We start from the raw sequence: 14,248 nt of genomic DNA, 5'->3' as shown, positions 1-14,248 counted from the left end.
CTCCCCACCCAATCGGAGAGACACGATGAAGGTGCTACCCCCATCATAGATGGCTCCCATACTTCAGTGGAACTTGCAGGGGTTCAGGATGCATGTGGAGGAACTTCGTCTACTCTCTCAGCGTAGACCACTGTGTTTGTGTCTCCAGGAGACTTATTTCCATCCATCATACTGCCCTGAGCTCGAGGCTATACACTCCACAAAAAGGACGACCTGTGTGGAGAGAAAGTAAGAGGAGGCGGAGGTATTTTCGTCAGGACAGACTACCACTCCTCGCCTCTCTCGGTTACGATGACTGTCCATGCACGTGTGTCATCCATTGACTGTATGTTCACTTTACTTGCCCCACATGATGCACTTGATGAAGCGGCCCTCACCAACGTTACACAGCTCCCCCAGCCGCTCATTATTTGTGGTGATTTTAATGCCCACAATGTGCTTTGGTGCTCTGCAATTACCTGTCCCAGGGGTAGAACAATTGAGAGGCTTCTCCTGTCATCCTGTTCCTACTTGCTCAATGGAGGACAGAGCACTCACTTCTGCACAGCGACTGGGTCATTCTCTGCCGTTGATCTCTCACTTTGCTTTCCAGCCCTTGCTAACAGTGCTCAATGGGAAGTGGTCGCTGACTTGCATGGCAGTGATCATTTCCCAATCTGGATTCACCTGCCAGATGGCGTGGTCCCCGAAAGGAGACCACCAAGATGGGTGCTCAGTGGGGCTGACTGGACACTTTATAGCCAGTTGGCCCAGTTTGAACACTGTGCGAATGTTCAGGCATGGGTGGATCATATTAACAAAACCGTCCACCATGCCACTGAAGCATCCATTCCACAGTCCACAGGCCACCGGAAGAGGCAACCTGTCCCTTTGTGGAGTGCCGAATGCCACTCTGCATTCAGGACCAGGCATGCGGCTCTGCATTGGTTCCAGTGTCGGCCGACTGCTGAGAGTCTTGCAGCCTTTCGGGTGGCGAGGGCAAGATGTGGCCGCATTATTTGAGACAGCTAGAAGATGTCGTGGCAACAGTTCCTGAAGACCATTAATCGTTCCACCAAAAGTTCCATTGTGTGGGAGACCATCAGGAGAATTTCTGGAAGGGGAGGGAGGTGCCCCATGGCTTCTGTAATGGCTAACGGCACTCTCCACATGGATCTGCAAGACATTGCCCAGACTATGGCAGCGTATTTTGCCATGGTTACTGCAACAACCAGTCAGGATCCGGGTTTCCAGCGCCATATAGCGGTTGTTGAGAAGTGTAGTCTGGACTTTCAGTTCACCTCTCATGAAGTTTACAACTGCCCATTTTCTATGTGGGAGCTGGATTCTGCATTGTCTGCAGCTCGTTACACATCTCCTGGTCACGACAGGACCCGTTACAGTATGCTACGGCACCTCACAAGGCCCAACAAAGAAATCCTCCTCGCACTTCTTAATGCCATTTGGGCATCAGGTCACTTTCCTGACTCGTGGCGTGAGGCAGTTTTAATTCCTTTTTTAAAACCTGGGAAAGACCGCACGAGCCCAAGTAGCTACCGTAGTGTTTCCCTCGCTAGTTGCATGGGACAGACCTTGGAGCGGATGGTCAGCCGCCACCTTGTCTGGATGTTAGAATCCTGGTAACTCCTTAGTCGCTTTCAGTGTGGGTTCAGGAGGTTTCGCTCCACCTTCGATAACCTTGCCCTCCTGGAGGCGGCTATACAACAAGCTTTCCTACGCCGTCATCAGCTTCTAGGTGTAGTTTTTGACATTGAGAAGGCCTACGATACCACTTGGAGGCGTCTCATCCTGGAGCAGCTTCACGGATGGGGTTTTCGTGGTTGTCTTCCTCTTTTTATTCAGTCTTTCCTCTCACCACGTTATTTTAGATACCGAATTGGTGACGTCCTGTCTGACCGCTTTGAGCAGGAAAACTGTCCCTCAGGGTAGCGTTTTAAGTGTGACTGTCTTTGCAATCGCTATTAATAACATTACCTCCATAGCTAAAAGTCCTGTCCCGTGTTCCTTGTTTGTGGATGATTTCTTTGTTTTGCTCTTCTTCCAGCCTTGCAACGACAACGCGTCAGTTGCGACTTACTCTTAGACGTTTGGATGACTGGACGCAGAAAAGTGGTTTTAAGTTTTCCACCGAGAAGTCCGTGTGTGTTCTTTTTCACTGTTCTCGTTCGATTTTAACCTTTCCTGAGTTGAGGATAAGGGACACTGCCCTCGCTTTTAAAGACACAGTGAGATTTCTGGCCGACCGGAGTGGCCGTACGGTTCTAGGCGCTACAGTCTGGAGCCGAGTGACCGCTACGGTCGCAGGTTCGAATCCTGCCTCGGGCATGGATGTGTGTGATGTCCTTAGGCTAGTTAGGTTTAATTAGTTCTAGGTTCTAAGCGACTGATGACCTCAGAAGTTAAGTCGCATAGTGCCCAGAGCATTTGAACTATTTTTCTTTTAGATTTCTCGGGCTCATTTTTGATTCGAAGCTTATGTGGTTACCTCATCTTAAAGACCTGAAACGACGGTCACCTAAGGCTTTAAGCATTTTAAAATGTCCTAGCCACAGTACATGGGGAGCCGACAGGACTTGTCTGCTCCGGTTTGACAGGGCGTTTGTGCGATCTCGGCTTGATTATGGGTGCACGGTGTATGGGTCTGCGAGGCCTTCTTACTTAAGGATGTTGGACGTTGTGCACCATAAAGGGCTTTGGTTGGCCACTGGAGTATTCAGAACTAGCCCCATACCAAGCCTCTGTGCAGAGGCTGGTGAACCGCCACTTCATATGCGGCGGCGGCTACTTACGGTGCCCCAGGCGTATAAAACTTTGTCCACACCATACACACCTGCATACCATACCGTTGCTCAGCTTCCTCCGGCACGGCTATTTCATAACCGGCAGCGAGTGACGCGGCCCTATGGGATTCGTGCACAGGATTGCCTCTCTGCGATGGATATGGCTGGTCTTCATGTTTTCCGTCGCGGTTGGAGCAGATTTCCACCTTGGCTCCTCCAGAGACCCAGACTTATTTTAGATTTGACTAATTTTAAGAAAGACAGTACACAAGATTTTACGTTCCGATCTCAGTTTTTTTACATTTTAGATGTGCATCACGGTTTTACCGTCGTTTACGCTGATGGCTCCAAACGGGAGAATTTCATCGGCTGTCCTGTAGTGTTCCCTGATCAGGTTGCCCTGATTCGCCTCCCTGATGAATATACCGTTTTCGCAGCGGAGCTCCACGCGATTCTGAAGGCACTGGAGCAGCTGAATCGTGTTCGGGGCAATCGATTTCTCCTCTGCTCCGATTCTCTTAGAGCCTTACAATCATTGCAGAATCTGTACCCAAGTGAGGAGATGGTCCAGCTGATATATGACCAACTGTACTTGTTCCACCGTTGGGGTAAGAAGGCAATGAACAGGCCGATCGGGCTGCCAAGGAGGCCTGCAGAGAGCAGGATGTGGTCCAGTGTCCTATTCCCTTGCAGTCTATTTCTGCACTCCACAGGAAGTGCATGGAGTCGTGGGAGGAAGAATGACTGGCGGTGACGGCCAATAAATTGCGGTTGGTGAAGTCAACAACTCGGCCGTGGTGTACCTTCTGCCGGGTGCTCAGGCAGGAAGGAGTGACCCTCACGCGTCGTCGGATTGGGCACTGTCCTCTCACACACAGCTTTCTATTACGGCGGGAGGATCCCCCGATTTGTGATGCTTGTGGTGTGCATATCTCTGTCCGGCACATTTTAACAGACTGCATTTTATACCGTGATGCAAGGGCAGAAGCACAAGTTGATGGGGATGTGCCCTGTGTTTTAGCTATTGATGAGACTTGTGTGTCTAGGGTTTTAAAGTTTTGTGATGTGTCTGGACTCTGGCCTAAACGTTTAGGCTGGAGGTTTTAGTGTATTGCAAAGTGGTGGCTCCTCCCTTTTTGCTTGCAGTCAGCCAGCCACTACCATCTGCTATATTGTTTTACCTCCCTCTACCACCTTCTTCCTGGGTTGTCCATGTTTTACTGCTGGCAGCATGCTTTGTCCCACGCTTTGGTGTGGGTAGGCACACATTTTTCCAAGCTAGTTTCCTGTGTGTTACGTTCTGTTTTATCTTATTGTTCTGAGTCTTTTCTTGACACCCGTCTCAGTCTGTTAGTGAGCAGGCGCTGAAGACCTTGCCGTCGTGCGCCCTTAAAACCCTCTCCATCCATCCATCCATTCTGAAGTTCGTCGAACAGTCGATGAGGAGACAGTGTCGGTAGCCCTTTCGTTCATATGGGCGGTCAGTTACTCAACAGTTACACATCTCTTCATCCATGCACATCTCTACAGTCAGCCTTCACCTGTGTCATCTATGGGCATCCATGGGCGTGCTGCACCACAGTTGCCTTGGCGCCGGTTTGGGTCAGTTTTTTTCTTTTCTTTATTATATTTCGATCCCCCCCCCCAGAGGGGGGGGCGGGCTGGCAGCAGTGTAATATGCCGCTCTGCAGCCTACAGATAAAGTTAAAATAACATAATGAGGAGATATAACAATAAAAAGAGGTGATAAAACAGGGACTGTTTAAAACTGGTACAGGGCGAAAAAGTTGTGAAGAAAACATAAAAAACAAAGGGGTCAGTGACGCTAACTAAAAACACATAGGAAATAGACAGGCACAATTAAAAAAAACACGGGAACAGTCTGGTTTCTGTATGCAACACTTTAAAAGGGGGACGCACGACTCTGAACACTCACGGAAAACACTGCACTATAGAGTATGAAGGAATATGGGTATGGGGGAAGGGGAGGACCTGAACAGATGAGGGGAGGAAAGGGGAGGAGGAGAGGAAGAGCAAAAAAAAGGGGAGGAGCTGATGGAGGGAGAGGGCACAGAAAAAGGGGGGAGCAGGGCAGACACGAGAAAGGAGTGGGGAAGACAGTGGAGGGGAAAGAAAAAGGACTCAGGGGGGAAATAATGGAGTCAAGCAGTGAGCAGGTGGAGAAAAAACAGGATGGAAGGGGGGGAGGGAGCCCGGGAAAAGGACAGAGGGAGGGAGTGGAAGGTGAGGATCACAGTTGATAGGAGGAATAAATGGAGGGAGGGAGGGCACCATCTGGGAGGGGGAGTTGATGGAAATCGCCTCGGGAAAGGAGATGCTGTAGAGGTGGAGGATAGGGGGGGGGCGGCAGTGGGCGGGGGTTGGAGAGAAGAGGAGCAACCAGGGGATGAGGGGGATCAAGTTGGTGGAAGGTGTAGAGGACGCAGACATGTTCGAGGAAAAGGAGCAGATGGGGGAAAGGAATGTCATAAAGGATGTGCGTGGGGGATGTGGGACAGCTCCGTTTTGGTATGCACAGTATACTTTAAGCACAGTGGCACGCGAGCTGTTTACAAACGTAGCCGTTTCGGAACTGCTTCCGCCGAGCAAATCTACTGAACAGCAGACGAGTCGCTCCGTTTCCACATTACGACAACGACTTTACTGTTTTCCGTGTGCTCCCGACTCACTTTATATATCCTCCACTCGTGGTGCTGCCATCTGCTGTCTATGAGTGGTTATTGCATGTTGACATCGAACACAGGTGGTGGTCACATTAATGTGTTGGACTGTGTAATACACGTGAAATATACAGTACATGATAGTTTATATTTTTGCGGCAAAATTTAATACTGAAATCTGTACCTGTGCGTAGTACTAACGCTGTCATTAAAGGCGGTCGCACACCTCCTTTCGTGTATGCCTCGGCACAGGCCACGAAAGGATGGCAACCGAATCTTTAGTTATGGCGGTGTTGAACTCACATAGCTCTATGTGCAGGTCCCAGGTAAAAGGCAACTAAATCCATACCCGTAACCAGATCCATGTGCCTCATGTTGGTAACCTACGTTACTCTCCATGATTGGTTTGATTTGAGGAGGGTAAGCTGTTGCAGACAGGGCCTCCCTGCTAGGTGAGTAATGGCTACATAGGCTAAGGCATCGATTCAGATGATTCTACAAAAACAATCTATGGAAGGACAAACGAATGAATGTAAGACAAGAACATTTTCGAATAGTCACTTACAATGTTCACACCATACGATTAAATGCTAAAAAAATGCTTATAACCACTAATTCTGGGTCTAAAGTACCTTATACGTGTACAGTAGTAATTATAGTTGCTGATAGTTGATGGGATACCGAGAGAATGTTTATCGTGATTCCCTTGAATCATCAATGTATTGATGAGTTTGTCTATGTTGTTAATGTGTCTGTATATAACTGTGCACGTGTGGGCGTAAGTGTACGAGTGTGTGTGTGTGGTGTATGTGTGTGTGTGTGTGTGTGTGTGTGTGCGTGTGTGAAAGAAAGAGAGAAAGAGACAGAATGAATTTGTATTTTTAAAATTTGATTTCTGCGACAGTACTTTCATTTGAGCGCATTGTGTTTTCTTACAGGAAGTTTCTCCAGGACTAGTACGAACTGAAGGAGTATCAAACGTAATGGCTAGCCTTCCAAAGGAAAGTGAATTTTTCGCCAAACTGAAGGAAATGCCAACTATGGAATCAGAAGACATAGCAGAAGCCGTTGTTTACATGTTGTCCCAGCATCCTCGTGTTCAGGTGTGTTACATGCACTACAGAATCGGTAGAGTGCAAACAATTATTCATACTATTTGTAGACTGATGACGTTACTCTAAAAGAATACGAGATTTCATCCATCTTTTGCTAGTAATCTCGGTAGTAAGATATCTATACTGTAGGTACCTAGTACTAAGGAAACTATCAGTACAAATCCAGGCACTCCTATGATTTTACATAAAGATTATCACGTGTTTATGGCGCGTGACTGCGAAGCTTAGCTCCAACTACTTACTAGTAGATCTATCTCTTTTCATTGGCCTCCGTTACGCAACGGATTGAAGGTAGCAAATTCATATCAACACCCTGCAACTCTGTAAGTTCCCCATCACATTCTGGAATAATATTAAGTGATATCAACTAGGCTACATGGCTTATAAAGAAGTAGGCGGGACATATGGGATTTTAATTGTGCAAACCGTGGATTTATTCAGTCAGCCTGAAGGTTCGACGTTCCTCACTCAAGCATACAACACACTCGACTATAAACTAAACTATATAATCATTATTTTTCCTTGCTGTAGGCAGTGAACTACTCGGAAATTATAAACTTCCCTGACCCACATCTTTCCAAGCACATACTTTACCATAGATGACTACTTGCGAGCGTCTGCTTCCTTGGCCGGACATCCGCTAACAAAGAGGCCGCACCGACAGATTTCGTCCAAATTTACGACACCAAACCAACACCGACAATGATAGTTCCGGCATACATGCCTACGTCGCAATCAGAGGATGAAGAGACAGAGAAACTATATGAGGATATTGAACGGGTAATGCAATACGCAAAGGGAGGTGAAAATCTAATAGTCATGGAGACCTGGAATGCAGTTGTAGGGAAAGGAGTAGAAGAAAAGGCTACAGGAGAATATGGGCTTGGGACAAGGAGTGAGAGATGAGAAAGACTAATTGAGTTCTGTAATAAATTTCAGCTAGTAATAACGAATACTCTGTTCAAGAATCGTAAGAGGTGGAGGTATACTTGGAAGAGGCCGGGTGATTCGGGAAAATTTCAGTTAGATTACATCATGGTCAGACAGAGATTCTGGATTGTAAGGCGTACCCAGGAGCAGATATAGACTCAGATCACAATACAGTAGTGATGAAGAGTAGGCTGACGCTTAAGACATTAGTCAGGAAAAATCAATACGCGGAGAAGTGGGATACGGAAGTACTAAGGAGTGGCGCGATACGCTTGAAGTTCTCTAAAGCTGTAGATACAGCAATAAAGAATAGTACAGTAGGCAGTACAGTTGAAGAGAAATGGGCAACCCTAAAAAGGACAGCCACAGAAACTGGAAAGAAAAACACAGGTACAAAGAAGGTAACTGCAAAGAAAACGTGGGTGACAGAAGAAATACTTCAGCTAATCGATGAAAGAAGGAAGTACAAAAATGTTCCGGGAAATTCAGGAATACAGAAATACAAGTCGCTGAGGAAGGAAATGAACTAGAAGTGCAGGGAAAGCTAAGACGAAATGGCTGCACGAAAAATGTGTAGAAATGATAGTTGGAAGGACTGACTCAGCATATAGGGTGGCAACATTAAGAGCGCAACCGGAATTCCATTGTTAAATGCAGAAGACAGAGCGGATAGGTGGAAAGAGTACAGTGAAGGCCTCTATAAGGGGGAAAATTTGTCTGATGTATAGGACAAGAAACGGAAGTCGATTTAGAAGAGTTAGGGGATCCAGTATTAGAATCGGATTTAAGAGAGTTTTGGAGGGCTTAAGATCAAATAAGGCAGAAGGGGTTGATAACATTCCATCAGAATTTCTAAAATCATTAGGGGAAGTGGCAAGAAAACGACTATTCACGTTGATGTGCAGGATGTATGAGTCTGGCAATATACCGTCTGACTTTCATCCACATCATCCACACAATTCCGAAGACTACAAGAGCTCACAAGTGCGAGAATTATCGCACAATTAGCTTAACAGTTGATGCATCCAAGTTGCTGACAAGAAATAGTATACAGAAGAATGGAAGAGAAAATTAAGGATGTGTTAGATGACGACCAGTTTGGCTTTAGGAAAGGTAAAGGCACAAGAGAGGCAATTTTGACGTTACGGTTGATAATGGAAGAACGACTAAAGAAAAATCAAGACACTTTCATAGGATTTGCCGATCTAGAAAAAGCGTTCGACAATGTAAAATGGTGAACAACTTTCGAAATTCTGAGAAAAATTGGGGTAAGCTATAGGAAGACATGGGTAATATACAATATTTACAAGAACCAAGAGGGAATAATAAGAGTGGGCGACCACGAACGAAGTACTCGTATTAAAAAGGATGTAAGACAGAGATGTAATCTTTCGGCCCTAGTATTCAATTTCTACATCGAAGTAGCAATGATGAAAATAAAAGAAAGTTTCAGGAGTGGAATTAAAATTCAAGGTGAAGGGGTGTCAGTGACACGATTCGCTTATGACATTGCTATTCTGAGTGAAAGAAAAGAAGACTTACATGATCTGCTGAATGGAGTACAGAATATGGATTGAGAGTAAATCGAAGAAAGACGAAAGTAATGATAAGCAGCAGAAATGAGAACAGGGAGAAACTTGACATCATGATTGATGGTCACGACGTAGATGAAGTTACCGAATTCTATTACCTAGGCAGCAAAATAACCAATGGCGGACAGAGCAAGGAGGACATCAAAAGCAGACTAGTAATGGCAAAAAAGGCATTCCTGGCCAAGAGAAGTCTACTGGTATCTAACATAGGCTTTAATTTGAGGAAGAAATTTCTGAGTATATACGTCTGGAGCACAGCATTGTATGGTAGTGAAATACGGACTGTGGTAAAACAGGAACAGAAGAAAATCGAAACATTTTAGATGTGGTACTACAGACGATAAGGTAAGGAACTAGGAGGTTCTATGTAGAATCGGAGAGGAAAGGAATATGTGGGGAACACTGACAAGGATAAGGGACAGGATGATTGGATATCTGTTAATACATCCATCAGATAATTGAGGACCTAGGTTGCAAGTGCTACGCTGAGATGTAGGGGATTTGCATAGGAGGGAAATTCTTGGCGGCCGCATCAAACCAGTCGGAAGACTTATGACGGAAAAAAAAACAGGACTTGACCAGAAATGAAAGTGACAGAAGTGGGAGATCCGGATGGTCATGCATTTTTGACGTGCGTCGGCTGAAGAATTACTATATGCGTTAGCGTAGTTAGCGCTGGCACAGCGCTAATCCGGGGGTCGTGGGTTCGAATCTCTATGGGGTAATCAATTTACGTATAGTTTTTATGCTTCTTACATTGCAAATAAAGCGAAGTAATGTTGCATATATTGTATTTATTAATATTCTCGTATAAAGCAAGAAAAAGAAAGGTAAAGAAAAACGTGGGATTGCAAATAAATTTCGAGGAAATTAGATACTTTTATTATTTAGAGAACTTTACGTGTGAAATTAGATACTTTTATTATTTAGAAGGGAAGCAGTAATTTTTTCGGCGTCTTGCACAGCTGTAAACGCCGCATTTTCCTTTAAATACATGGTTGTTTTAAAGTTACAAAAACAAACTTGGTTTACACAAAAGTAAAAGGCTTCCTCTCATTGCACATATTCGCATTAAACAGCGCGTACGCATCGTTCCGCTAAATATTGGCGTTAATAGCTTGTCATCAATGGAATGTGGTCAGATGTCTTCCCGGGATATAATTTCTTTTTCTCTCTCGAGGAGATAAGAGCAGTTTCGAAGCTTCTGATTGAATTTCTTAGCTTACGATAAAAATAAACACCGTAGGGTTGGACTAGCTGTGTGAGTGTGCAGCGAATCATTTTATTACTGCACAGTGGCAGTCCTTGCTTATATTGAAAAATATCGCAGTATAATTGTGGATTTGTTACCCCTCCCCCTCCCCCCCCCCTCAAGTCAATTAACAGAAGAAATTTGTTTTTTTGCACACAGAATTTCGTTGCACCACATGGAATACATTTGGCATTACCTTGGTTTATTTGCAGTGTGAAGGTGGCTAATTAGATTGTCTTGTATGACAATGTACAGTTGTAATTACTGGTATTTTGTCTGTGTGGTATTGTGAAGTTGAACTCGTGATGAAAGAAACAGTTAAGCTCGTATTTGTTCTTTGTAAGCAATATTGTAATTCTTGAAAAGTGATGAACAATGCAAAAGTCAACCAGAAATGCAACATTAAATTGTATACTGCAACGCTCGTGGCGAGCGTACAGTCTGTTCTATCAAATTCAAGAGAACTGTCCTGTTAGCAATAATACAAGCAATCAGACTGCGAGAAGACTATGAAATATAAGTAACTCCCAAAAATGTCCTACCTGAAAATTATGTCACTGCTGAAATGTTAATTCATCACACATAATTTATAAATGGCCTACATGTTTGCACATTAATAACTGTTGTCTTGCCCCTATCTCTAAACTACTGCAGTTGCTGCTGCCATGCTAGGTAAACAATAAAAATTCAAACTACTAGCAACACGATGTGCAATGCGTGCTTTAAACTATAGAGACAACCAAAAAAATTCTATGCTAATAAATCTCATTACTGCAGAGCTCTTTGTCAAAGTTCTGTTACTCAGAATCTTGGGAAAGCAAAATTATATATGTGAAATTTGATATAAAGAGACAAATGTTGACTGATGGAAAAATAGAAACCAGACCTTAGTAAAAACACTTTACATCACTAAGACAAAATATTTGAACACTTGAAATATTAAAACTTCACTTTACATTAACAGTGGAAAACCTGAACAAATTCTCTTTACCTTCTCAGAAACAAGTATCCTATCCATCTTTGAAGAAAAATCAGTCAATCACACATCGTTACATTGTCGTAACGATCTCCAATTCTAAATCTCTGACCAAATTAATTACTACGCTCGGATGTCTCGGCAAATGCGCAATTACAGAATCTTTTGACGTTAAACGAATTTACAAGTTGTCTCCTCATAAATGAAAAATAATATAAGAGAACTATTGCCAGCACACAGCACAGCCTAAACACATCTTACTCCATCACAACTCGATTCCTCCTCTCTCTCTCCAAGACTACACTCCACTCACAAACTCACAAGCAAAGATCCTACTCCAAGTGCCTCGCAGCGCAACCTCTTTGCCAGAGATGTTGCCCAGTATTACTCAAATGCTACTAAAGCCTTACTTTTCCGCGTGATATCCAATCTTTTGCATAAAACAAAACCCTTACATGCATAGGTAACGCAAATAGTGAAAATAAAAAGAAATTGTTTTCACATAGGAACTCGGTCCACCAATCCTCGGACGACCGTTCTGTACTCTGTACTCTTTCCGATGCGCTAACTGCTGCGTGTGAACTGTAACGTCCCCTTAGAAAAATTATAAATGACTGTGCTGATAAACCTCTTACGTTATTTGATTTTCAAACAGCTGAGCAAAACTGAACGAACTCAGACATTTCTCTCTTTACTTATTCTGATCATCACTAAACTGACACTCAATTTTTTTTCAGCGCAACGCCATCTGACTTTCAATAATCCCTACAAAAGAATGGCCCTGACTAACAATAATCTATACCTTTCATCAATCAGTTACCTCACAAAAATCTTCGTTGCGCGAATACTGCAATACAGCGAGCGCCAATACTGCCAGCTAAAGAAAAGATTCTAACTACTGAAGGCACTAATTACTGATAGGCATAGTTATCAAATAAAAGGTTTTGATAGAGAACCAACAATGTATTTACCTCAATAGTGTTCAAAAGTCATAAAATATATATATTAGTTCATGACATCCAGTCTTACATATTTCCTTTTTCTGATGGACACACGTCCAGATCGTCCGCTCTCAAAACTCTGCCATCTCTCTCCCCACATCCACCACTGCTGACGGCTCACCTCCTACTGCACAACTCTACGCGCGTTCACATCCAACTGCCCAACACTACAATAGCGAATATTCCGACAATGAGTCCATCCAGCCACAGACTGCACACAGCACAGTCAGTGATTTTCATACAGAGCGCTACGTGGTGTTACCAACATAAAAACCTAAACAGCCTACCAATAGTGGCACAGGTCCCGTGCCACAAATGCTATTTTTTCATGGCGCTTGGCTAACTGGTGCTCTCATTTCTGTCACTTTTATTTCTGGCCAAGCCCTGCATGTACTGTAAATTTGGACTAAATCGGTGACGACGAGCAGGTGGGGTCCCTTTGTAAGTGAAAGAGCTTGTGGTGCTCTCAACGTCTCCTCGCAATTCTACAAGGTAATTTTTGTTCTTTCAAGTGCCTTCTTCTGAGATTCGGCACTACGTCTCCTCGCTTGTTCTAATCTGTGTAAGACATGAAAACTTGCGTAGCTTATGACGACAAGTCTCGCTAATCCCAAAGTCCTAAACAGAAACATAAACAATAACTGGCATCAGTTCTCACTGTGGCTCACATGACGAGAGGCGTTCAGTACGTGATGCAACACTTTTTTCCTGAAAACACTTTGATTGTATTCAGGATTCCAACATACTCTTTTATTCCCCACTCTTTGGGCTACAGAACCCTATTTTTCATCATAATCTCCTTTCAGTTCAACGGCCTTACGCCTCCTAACTGGGGAGCCTGTACGCCCACATGGTACCACTCTACTGGTCGACATCGGAACTAACGTCTTGCTGCACCAATCGTCTCCCCTCATCCACGTACTGCTTCCCACAGAGCTCACCCTTCATTGGACTAAACAGCTGGAAGTCGCGAGGAGCGAGATTCGGGCTGTTAGCTGATGAGAAAGAACAGTCCAGTGGAGTTTTGTGAGCTCCTCTCCTGTGCGCAGCTTTGCATTGTGGCGACAAACACGCTGAAGTCGTTTCTTCAATTTCGTGAGGGTAGTACAAAACACTTCGGGTTTGATCGTCGCATCATGAAGGACGACATCACCGGAATAACTCCTTCAGAGTCCCTGAAGACCATCGTCAGCTGATAGTGCGGCTTTGAACCTTCTCTTCGAAGGAGAGGCGGTGTGGCGCCACTCCTTGGATTGCAGTTTTGTTTCCGGTTCGAAATAATGATGAAAGAGACCTCGCCCAATGACTCACCGTGCTTTTGTTCTCTGCCAGGTCCCCGTAGGCGTCTATGACTATCTACCGATGCTCTGGTTTTCAGCCAAAAGAAACTCAATGACGTCTCTCTACTTGGAACGCATCTCCGTTATAGACGCCATTTTGAAGGCTGCATACAGCGCCGTCACCTATCGGAACTTCATGAAACCACAGGTGCTGAAGCGGGAATATTCCACTACGTTTCACAACAAATTCAGCATTTTTTTTCAAACGAAATAAGCCCGTAAATAATGTCTTAATTTACTTATGGAACACCCCTCGTACGCCCAACATTAGGAATTAATACTCCAATAACCTCACAAACATCGTTTGAATACACGGTCCAGACGCTCATCCGACGTGGACACTAAAACGATTTCACTTCATCTCTCATACAAGGACGACAGAATTCAACTCACTCTGCCATCCGGGGATGTCATAAGCCAAAGAATCCAGGACCGTTGCTCTGCTGCAAGAGGAAAACCTCCTCTCGTGCATAACGATCTGAGTTCAACGCACTACACCAGACCTTCGCTTCTGTTGTGAAGTCCGTCAACAAATAGATACCCAATTGGCGTCAAAACTACCGCAACAAACATCGCATGGA

The 14,248-nt window shown here is 44.5% G+C and overlaps 1 protein-coding gene across 1 annotated transcript in view; it reads left to right on the top strand.

Moving 5' to 3' along the window:
- Positions 1-14,248, top strand: part of LOC124596397 (dehydrogenase/reductase SDR family member 11-like) — a 119,080-nt gene that overhangs the window by 85,157 nt on the left and 19,675 nt on the right. The window contains exon 5 of the mRNA XM_047135524.1: positions 6,400-6,564. Coding sequence (XP_046991480.1) covers positions 6,400-6,564 — 165 coding nt within the window. The remainder of the gene's footprint in view (positions 1-6,399; positions 6,565-14,248) is intronic.

This window comes from Schistocerca americana, chromosome 2 (genome assembly GCF_021461395.2).
Source record: "Schistocerca americana isolate TAMUIC-IGC-003095 chromosome 2, iqSchAmer2.1, whole genome shotgun sequence".
Classification (NCBI taxonomy): Eukaryota; Metazoa; Arthropoda; class Insecta; order Orthoptera; family Acrididae; genus Schistocerca; species Schistocerca americana.
This window is presented reverse-complemented; position numbering and strand designations above follow the sequence as displayed.